Below are 10,628 nucleotides of genomic sequence, written 5' to 3' on the forward strand. Positions count from 1 at the left end.
TGGGCGCTAGAACTCGAGAGACATTATGTGAAAAAATCCTTAAGTTTTCTTTTTTCTTGTTTTTTTTTACTCCGCACTATACCAAGTACAAAAAGCGACTTATTCTCCGCGAGCTCGATATTTTGCGAAATGGCGTAATGTCATCGCAATATTCCGCGAGTGCTGAATTTCGCGAAGCAGATTTTACAGTACCTTAGCGTTCCCTTTGCCCAAATTATTCGCGGGGTCAATTTTTCGTACGGCTTATTTGGCTCGCGAAAAACACAGACAATTCGACGTTCGCGAAAATGAAGTCGTTTATGGTATTTTCTTCTCCGGAATTTCCTCACTTGTCTGAGTTAACAGGTGCACCTATTGCGGGTGTAAATTTGCCATTTTACTCTTTATTTTAGGCTTCTTTTTAACGTTTTTGATGTTCCTGTTACTTATACCTGCCCCATCTTGGAGACGATCATGTGTTCTGCCTTTTTAGGGGCGTGACAGGACGCCAATTTTGTCGCTATGTGCCGTTTGGTCTCGGTTCGCATCATACCTCTCGCGATGCTACTGTGGTCCTTCGTTTGTGCTCTCATGGGTGCGATGTCACTCGTGTGGGCAACCTGATAGAATACATTCTTAAAGCAGGTTATTCAATGTGAATTTCGGTCATGATGGTACACTGTACTGTGAGCTGTATGAGTCCAGTACCAAACAACAACCTCAAACTCAACATAAATTCACCCCTACTGCATCGCTCCATAGCTCTTGCTTGTTTACTGAGCTCAAATATACAGGAAGCCATCAGCACTACCGCAAAATACCGCGCCTTCGTGCTTGTGTAATACTAAATCGCTAGGCAATTTCTTCATGCATGGCGTGAAGCAGCGACCAATGCCATCAGCTGTGCGAATATGACAAAGCTGAGAAAAAAAGATGGCTTGTGCTACAATATACCCTGAGCAAATGTCGGCGACCAAAATTTGACAATGGCGCCAGGGATGACGTCAACAAACCAAGTAGAGATTGCATGAATGCAAGAGACTTCAGTGAAGATGCTTTATTTCAGAAAAAAAACAAGTGCTCGTGTGTGCGCGGATACACAACTAGTGCGTTTTATACACCTGCCGCCAGGCATGCGCACTCATTGTCCATCCTGGTATTGTCAAGATGACCAGTGACTACAAGAAAGAGTATCAAGCTTGAACGAAGGCAACATATTGGCAACAAAGAAAAAGAATGTTGCCTTCAAGTCGAGAAAGTGTTTGTTTTAGGATAAGAAATGGCATTGAGAGAGTTTTCTTGTTAGCCGACGGAAGCTAATTTTGAAGATTGCAAAAGTGCAAGGTATCAAGGCAATGAAAGAAGAAACAGGAAAGAACTTTTGAGAACGAATTTTAGTGATCTCTCACTGTTCGTTCCCCTTGTCCGTTGTAGACCTAGCGGTGTTTCAATAAGCGCAGAGAGCTTGGCTAATCGATGGTTTCTAACCCTGTGAAAGCGACCAGCGTCCGTGGTGTCTACTCTCCCTCTGTCTGTGTGTTTTATGTGCGCTAGAAAGATGAGTCATAGTGCTAGCGGTGTTTTATTAACCGTCAAGATGAAACGAAATCAACTCGCCCAAGTGTCCACGTTTCCTCAAGGAAGCTTAGCATACTAAGCCCAGGAATATTACAGAATGTAGAACCAATGAGATCAATGACGATAGGTGTATTATCCTGCGGCAATTGGGGATGGTAGTAAATAGTTAGCTTATTAGCCACAGGATCGACAATGCGAAGATAATTACGTCAACATTCGGCCCACCAAAAAAATTATTTGAGGTATGCGGCTTTTTTTTTTCTTTTCAGCGGTGTGAAGCTTCTCGCCCTCGAAATGAATGTTCGTGTATCCCTCCCTCGTATAGCAAAGATGATGGCAGATTTTGCCTTCGAAACATTGCGCACTTACCAGCAGGTTGCAAGGGCGAAGTAGACATAAGCCATGCAGGAACGAAAGAGCGCTTTTGTTGCGTCAAGGCCGTGTAGAGCGTCACGAGCTTCTGAATGTAGTAACACCACCACAATGAAGGGCTTCCTACGCCCTTCTACTTTTCGTTGTGCACATTGCCACTGGGCACTTGTAACCGATCCCGCGCAAATGATGGGTGGGGCTAAAATACCCATCCCGTACCGTAGCCCGGTGGGCAACGAAACGTGAAAGGAGTGGGATCACGCTTAATGGTAACCTTTTGTCCATTAACCGAAGCGAAACTTTCGCTTTCGGGCGGAAATGCAGCGGAAACGCGGTCTCTTCGGCACACAGCTTACGCAACGGGCGACACACAAGTGACGCCCGGAGAGGAGGAAAGAAAGCCAGCAGCCGGCGCTGCTACTAAAGCAAGAGGCCGCTCCTTGGACGGAAAGCGTTCATTGCCGCGCGGCGCGACCGAGGGAGCTTTCTTGCGGCCGACCGAGATAGCGGTGAAGGAACAGAACACGAATCAAGAAAAGAACAAAGGGAGCAGAGGAGGAGGAGAAGCAGGTTGCCGCCGGGAGAAGAAATGAAGCACGCGCCGCCCGCCGCCAACGACCGGTAGCGACCGAGGAGAGTAGCAGCAGCAGCGGCCGCACGCGTTCTCCGCCGCCGCTACCGTCGGCGGCATCGGTGAGGGGAGAAGCGGTGGCCTCCCAGCGCGGCCGCCGGCGCGGAGAGCCGGCCTCTCCGGCCTCGGCAGACCGCCCCGCGCGCCCAGACCGCTCCTCCTCCGGGCGAGCTTCCCCGCCAACCAGCGCGGTTTTGCACGTCAGCCCCCTCGCGCGCGCTCTCGCACCGCTGCGGCAGCCCCGCACACCCACACGCCGAGCGCGCACGCACACACATCACGCAACAGGCGCGCCCGCGCCGCCGCCGCCGCCGCTTCCAGCGCTGCCCGCACCGCGGCGCGAGCTCTTCCTCCTCTTCACGGCGGTGATGGGAAGAAAGGGGCGCCTCTCTTGCTTTTCTCTCTCTAGTTGAAGGAGTGGAGAGCACGGGTAGAACCGGCCAGAACCCGGGGTAGAGGGGAACTGCTGAGCGAGAGGGTCCGCGGGTGGCCGCGAGAGGTGGGGGACGAGGGCGAGGAGGGCTAGGCGGTGCGGTGGTGCGGTCTGGCAGACGGCCGATTCGGGCCGAGCCCGCAAACCTCAGAAGGGCGAGTGCGCGTGCGCGTGCCTGGCGGCTCGGAGCGTTCAATGCATCTGCCGGCGGCCGCCGCCGACCAGCAGGGCGACCAGCAGCCGACGACGCACCAGGCCCCACACGCTTCCTCGTCGTCCCAGCGGCGTCGGAGGATGGCCGAACTCGTGTTGCCCGGCGAGCGGGCCCTGACCCAAGTGCTGGCCGAGCACCCGGGCGAGCTGATGCGCACGGGCAGCCCCAACATGGTGTGTTCTGTGCTGCCGAGCCACTGGCGCTCCAACAAGACGCTGCCGGTGGCGTTCAAGGTGGTCACCCTCGGGGACGTTTGCGACGGGACCCTGGTCACGCTACGAGCGGGAAACGACGAGAACTACTGCGCCGAACTGAGGAACGCCTCGGCCGTGGTCAAGAACCAAGTGGCCAAGTTTAACGACCTCAGATTCGTCGGCAGGAGTGGGAGAGGTGAGTTTCGTTTCTCTGGTTCCCCCCACTGGGCGCCCGCCTTTCTTTTTTTTTTCCCGCCCACCTGATGGCGTTGACGAGCACGTGCGCTGTTTGACGACGCCGTGGCAGAAACTGTGCGATGTGCCACTTCGTCGCGTGCCGAAAATTCGGTCTGCAGGGTGCAACGCTAATGAACCGAGGCTGTCATCGGAGGACAGAGCCGTGGCGTATGCCAAGACACCCCGGTATAGTGAGCCAGTTGTCATCCACGTTGAGTTTTGCATTGAGAGAAAGGAATGAATGTAGTTCTAACTTGGTCCGGCGCCGTAAGAGATGTGTCATTATCGGTTGACTTAACTCAAAGGAGTGGTTCCCATACTTTCAGCTTGCGGTGTCACAGTTGTCATGAACAGCGATCTTGAGCTTCTTTACTCAACGTTCAGTTTCGATAGCTCTGAAGCCATCTGTAATTTTTTTCTGCGACGAATGGTGTGACTTATCAACGAAATAACAGAACTTTGTCGCCACTGGGCTGTTTTTAACGCCCAATATTGGAAACCTTTTTCAATATTTGCAATACTTTGATTGTAGTGAGCTCGTTGTCACGTCGTGGTCGATTGTCATACGCCGGCTTCTCAGTTTTACTTGACAGGAGCGTGAGGAATGAGCTGTCGTCAATGTGACGGCTTCAGCGAATTGCTCCACCTTTGGTGCTTTTCGCTCGGAACAGTAATTCTTTCGTGCACTTAGTGCTGAGAGCTGAACACTTGTACTTCTCACCTTATGCTGAATGAGTCCAGATAATTTCAGAGCAGTCGTATCATTAAATTTTACACCGTCATGAATTGCCGCTTGTAACGTCCTCATAAATTAGGGCCGCCATGATCTATAAGCACGCAAACCAATCTTCCTCAGACATTGTGCAGGGGCAGTATTTTGCCTGAGCGATACGCCAAATGATTTTTACGGCGGCTCAAACACCGAATGAATTGATACATCTGTTTCAACTCCTCATGGAACACAGGCGCATTCTGGTTCAGTAAATTGCACAAGCACGTTCTCATTCATTACAGAATCTCTTAGTCGTATAGCTGTGAGTTTTTCAAAAAGCACTTTGAACTGACTTTCATAAGAGTGTAAACGTTCTCAGTGTCGTCGTTTATAACACTGTTTGTTTGCATCTCTTTGCGTACGCTGGGACTCGCGTTTCGAAAATAAACACACGAACACCGAAATTGCAATGTTGGAGGTGTGTGCATTTATTTATAACTCTTCTACTCACCGCTTGGTTGGCGCAAAAGAATCTTGATAGCAGACAGTGTGCCATCGCAATTTTCTGTCAGGTTGTTTTGCCACTGCGTCTCGGTGCCGCCAGGATTAATTTCTCTCTTTCCCGTTCCCCCTTTTAATTTTCTCATTTAGGAGGGACACCGTGTGTATTGTTTTAAGGAATGACACCCTCGTAACGTGTTAATTAACGCTCCCTCGTTAGATGCAGCCCTCAGAGAAAGTTGTGATTGACGAGAACTTAAGGCTAGCGCAAGTAAAATAGAGGGCAGTATTGCACTGAGCTCCTAATTCTCACACAAAGGTAGAGACGCATTGCTCGTGTCATAATATACTCGCAAAAGATAAACCTAGAAAACTTAAGCTTCTGGTTTATTCTATGGGTCTGGAATTTTGTAGCATGAGGTGCGGTGTAGGCACTATACGACTATATATCTTTTTTCATATCTCATATGAAGTCATACATCTTTTTTTCTATTCCGTACTCGATATATCACATGTTTCCCACGCTGAGCGCTTCATTGCATGGATATTTCAACAGGGTACACTGTTACTTCGTGATGTACCGAACCTGGATATGTTTTGTGCATTATTCAGGGCTTTCTTTCAAATAGCAACAATATGAACTACTCTGCACTGAAGAATCTTTATCGGTTTTCTATATCTGAGCGCAGGGGATGTCATTGTCATCGCCAGGTTGTGACGGGAAACTTCGTGGTATTCATGTAACTGCATGCCGGAGGATGCTGAGTTAAATTTGTTTCTATATAGGAGGGCTTCTGCGTGCTTCCAGTTAACTTCTTTTAATTTCTGGCAACCCAAAATACAACGCTGGGGTGACGAGACGCCGACCGTGGAGGCAGGCTTTCCGAGGTTTCTATTGAGACGTAAGGGCATTGGCAACTACGTTTGGAACGATAATGCTTCTTCATTTTTTAAGGAATGGAGATGGTAATGAAGCGTACAGCGGCAGTAGAAAATTTATGGAACTCAACGTTCCTTAAAAGATCTAAATCCGTTATCATCTATTGATGCAACATGAAATATTTATAGGCATCCTTATTCTGAGCGTGCAGCTGGAACAATTACTTAATAAGTCGCATGCAAGGCGCCTTGGGCGCAAGGAAAATAATTTTTTTCGCCAATGTCCTCTTCCGTCGACTTATTACAAGGGGTGTTCCTGTCCTAAAGCGCGTTAATACGCCTTCTGTATATACGCTTGCCTGTATATTGTGTATTGGGAAGTCGCCACATTCACATACACTATTCCAAGAAGTATCTCTCTTTTTTTGCGCACTAATCAATCGACAGCGGTGTCCAAATCAATCGATCTTTGATGCGCAGCCCTGACCTCAGTGTCTCGCACATTTTCGTCCAAACCTGCATCGCATGTTGTTAGCTACACAACTTGGTATACATATTGCAAACAGCCCTCTCTTACCGATCGTAGCAACAGCGCTATGGCCACGCGTTTGAGTAGTTTTAGTGCTCGCTGTACTGCGCAGAAGCTTTACTTTGCCGAACACTAGACGTGCGTACACCGCATCTTCCGGGACATGTGTGGTCCGTCGTGTCTTCGGCCGCAATCTCTAATAGTATACGTTCCGGGCGCCCCGCAAACACCGGGGTGTTCGCATACCCAGCTAGGCACGCGGCTACGCGGAAGCCACGGCTGAAGCCCGAGCTTTCTTCGACGCAGCTTCCCATTAGCGAGCTTCCCGCCTCCGCTTATACCGCGGCGGGAAGCCAGTGTGCATTTGGGTGGAGCGGGGACGACGGGATCTGACGAAGACTACGACGTTCCTCTCGAACCAAGCACACTTCGTCTCTCCGAGAGCTCCGTGTACAGAGAGCGGCGGCCCGCGTGCGTGCGTGCGTCTCTGATCAATACTCCGGCCACGTTAAAACCGCGGTTTAATTAGAGCGTCGCATTCAAGCTGCCAGGCGGACCATTTCACACCCTCGTCACTTCTGGAAGTCGGCGACGACGTATTTGCGTGCGTGCGTGCGTGTTGGGCTGCCTGTATCCGCATGCATATATAGGCGCTCGGAGAAGAAATGCGGGATGCCTGCAGAAACGCCGCATCCTATAACAACCCGCAGCCCTGCGCAGGCTTGTTTCCTCCTCACTCTCCTCCTCCTCCTCCTCCTCCTCCTCCTCTTCTACGTCGTGCGCTTTCCGTCGCGCGCTGCTGACTGAAAGACGGGTTGCCGGAATTGGCTCGATTAGAGAAACGCGACCGTGTGTGTACGCGCTCCCCGCGCGCCTCCCAAAGCCAGCTTCCGGCTTCGCGCAGTCATGGGCGCAGCTTGGTAATAGTGGGCGCGCGAACAGTGCGGTGCTGTGCAGACTAACGCGGCGTTAAGGATTGTGCCCGCCAAGGCTTCTGAGTGCTATTGTGAACCCGAGACACGCCTTCATGTAACTCTGAAGTTTGAGGGGTAAATCGAACACCTGCTGTAAGTATCAAGGGCGCTCGTTTATGGCATATTTAAGAAAAGCCGGGCGTAAATACAGGTACGTTGCTTACTGCGTGGTTGTTTATACGCTTAGCGACAGCAGTTTGCGTCGTGCTGCACTGTAGTGGTGAAGTAGGAACTATTACGCGCCTCCATTCCAGCGTTACGTGAAGCGTAACACACCCAATCGTGCGCCGTATGTAAGTAAAAAGTGAAACAGCTCACAGTGTCGGATGAAAGCGCTCCAACTGAAGTAGAATGAGTAATTACTCCTTCGGCGTAACTCCTCAATGAAAGTTGCATACCGGACGGTTCGTACGTATACAGATAGAGTATACTGCTGAATAAGCCCTCACTATATGTCGCTTACGTTGTCGGGAATGTTTCCGGCATTAAAGCTGAGTTTCGCTACCTGCATGCTCAGTAGACACAAGAACAAAAATGTCTGCCAGGTAACGCTCCCTAAGGTAAAGGCTTTCACGGAACATTAGGTCAGTTGTTAGGTCTCGCCTAGTCTATACTTGCTCACAGAATGGCACAAAGTAACTTCCCGGGCCTTGAATTGTGTCAGATCTCAACCTGCAACCCGGTGCATTGGCTTCGTTGCTTTGGCGTTTGGATGCTGATCCTAATGTCCCAGGATCGAATCCCAGCTGGTGCGGCCTCATTTCAATGTAGGCGATGTGCAAAAACGCCTTGTATTGCGCGAAGTTAGCGCAACTTAAAGGGAGACTGAGGACAGGTTAAAGTTAGGATGTACTTGATAGACTACGGCATTATAACGACAATGAGAGCACACTCCCCGAAAATGTAGGTTTTGTAGCTAGAAAAGGGCCAAAAACGAAATACAGACGTCGCCAGCACCGCTTGATTTGGCATGTAAACTGCGTTCGTCGACACCAAAATATTGTGCGCGGATCGCGGAAGTTGTTCATAAACCTCCTATAAATCCAAACCGGCGGCAACCGGCTATTCTCGGCCACGAGTTAGTATCGAGGGGTGGCAGAATTTTCAAATTCAATTTTATCGTCCATAAACGTGTTTTTTTCGCGGACGCACATACGTTAATATACCTAGAAAGAGCCATATATCTAGCCTTTACTATGAACAATAATTGCATGCAGTTCTCAACATCCTTTTAAAACCCCGTGCGGCATTAATTAGTTCGAAGCCCCCCCCCCCCCCCCCCCCCCCTTTTTCACTGTGGCATTTAATGTCGCTGCGGTACGTTAAACTTCACATATAAACACATATTTCGATTGAGGCGAAATTCTATAGAGGCCCGTGTACAGTGCGATGTCAGTGCACGTTAAAGAACCCCAGGTGGTCGAAATTTCCGGAGCCCTTCACTACGGCGTCTCTCATAGCCTGAGTCGCTTTGGGACGTTAAACCCACATAAACCAACCAGATCTCAACCCGCACAGTTTCTCCGGAACGCCTATCCCGACTCTGTAAGGAACCTCGCTCGTCCATTTGTGTGGTGACTCTGCTCTTGCGCAAGTCTCCGCTTGTGCCGCGCGCCAGGAAGTGACAGGTGTTGCTTGACTCGCCCATCGCCGCTCGGGCCGAAGGAACCGAGGCGGGTGCCGCTTCCTTCTGAAATTCAATTTTCGCTTCGTTTTTCGCATTCGTTTTATTTCTTTTTCTCTCGGCGTCAACGTTTCCTTCTTCTAGCTTTTCCCTCCTCCGCTCTCCTTTCCGCTCGCGCAGCATCGGCAACGCTGTCACGGTCGCATGCGCCACAAGTCTGTTACTTCCGCGGGCGCCGCCTCCTGTTCGCTCCTTCTATAGAGTCACCTTAGCCCGTCCGTGTTGTCCGTATATTAGCTGCTGTTTCCCGTTCCACATTTGACCGAGTGCCGAGTGTCACCATTATTCTCGGTATAAGTTGTTTTGTAATTGTACTAGTGGCCAGGAATTATCTAATCTGTTCGCCTCTTAACGTCTCAACGACATTTTTGTTTTCCCTCAATTCGAACACTTGCCGTAAGGAGTAATTTGGGCTGGCGGTACACTATAGGAAGTTTGTTGTCAGTTCAACGTAAATAAAATATAAAATCACCCATCCCACAATGCATCTTCCTTTTTACCGCTCGTACAATGTTCGATGCAATATATAAGGTGCATTACATCTCGAATTCAGATCTTCTGGACAGTCTAGGGGGGGGGGGGGGGGGGGGGGGTTGCTCCACGAGATTTGTTCTACGCCGAAGAAAAGGCCGCAACGAAAACCGTATAGCAAACAACGTGCTTTTTTTATTTTCCTCATTTTCCACTCGGAATTAGTTTCTGTACAACACGGTATCTCGCTTTTAACGACCCCAAACTGCACGTTTGAAATAGGGGACGTCATGGTCGGAAATTTATGACGGGGTGTGTTTAACGTGCACCATAACGTCACACAGCGCATGGGCGCTTTCGCATTTCGCCCCCATCGAAATGTGCCTGGGATTCGATCTCGCGAAATCACGCGATAATATGCTGTCGTAACCTGTAGAGAAGTGTGGGTATGTGCCATCTTTTAATAGGCTAACAACAACAAGAGGAGAAAAAGGCTCCGAAAAGACGGCATCAAGGAGTCGCATCTCGCTGTTTTAAGGCAGCGGAAAAGCAGTGTGCACATTTATGTTGCACATTTATGTTCCAGCGAATGGGATAGCGCGTATAGTGAGCGGAGGAGGAGTAACGTCGGAACTTCGGTTTTCCAAGGGATTCGCTGGTCCCACTGAGAATTAAGCCAGCCCTCATATTTCCCTGTATTTCGCGGTTACGAAGGAAAGTTTGCAATAAGTTCGCTCTTCTGATTCTTACGTCGGTCTTCACTGTGTACAAGCTGATTTCTGCTGCGAGATTTTACTTCTCACGGCATCTTTGTTAAGCTTGCCAGCAGGTATAACGCGTTGCCTGTAACATGATGACACCCGCTGCACATGCCCACGTCGGTTTAAATGTCCAGATGGTTACGTATAGGTTGCAGCTCAGTTAAGCAATTAAACGCTGAGAGTCAACACAGGAAGGATCAGATCAAGGAATGTATTTTAAGCGCCAAAGCTACATATTGCAGGCAATGGAAGACAAATCCAAGCCTGGAATAAATTACAACATGCTCATATAAAGCTGGAACTCATATGGGCCATCATAACGTCATCAGCAACAGCAGGCTATAGAGTATAGACTGAGCATACGTTTAATTGATTAATTAAGTGGTTGCTTAGTGGCTGCTTTGAACAAACGCTCATATTACACGTCTGCACATGAGTAAAATTTTAGACTTATCTCCCGAGCCTTTTTAATGCCATTA

The 10,628-nt window shown here is 49.5% G+C and overlaps 1 protein-coding gene across 2 annotated transcripts in view; it reads left to right on the plus strand.

The window, feature by feature from the left end:
* The first annotated feature begins 2,830 nt into the window (after positions 1 to 2,830).
* Positions 2,831 to 10,628, plus strand: part of LOC144099175 (uncharacterized) — a 135,730-nt gene continuing 127,932 nt past the window's right edge. Inside the window, exon 1 of one of the 2 annotated variants that reach the window (XM_077632307.1) lies at positions 2,831 to 3,597. In XM_077632307.1, coding sequence (XP_077488433.1) covers positions 3,189 to 3,597 — 409 coding nt within the window. In that variant the 5' untranslated portion in view covers positions 2,831 to 3,188. The remainder of the gene's footprint in view (positions 3,598 to 10,628) is intronic. The other variant, XM_077632306.1, reaches the window with a different exon arrangement.

Source organism: Amblyomma americanum, chromosome 7 (assembly GCF_052857255.1).
Source record: "Amblyomma americanum isolate KBUSLIRL-KWMA chromosome 7, ASM5285725v1, whole genome shotgun sequence".
Classification (NCBI taxonomy): domain Eukaryota; kingdom Metazoa; phylum Arthropoda; class Arachnida; order Ixodida; family Ixodidae; genus Amblyomma; species Amblyomma americanum.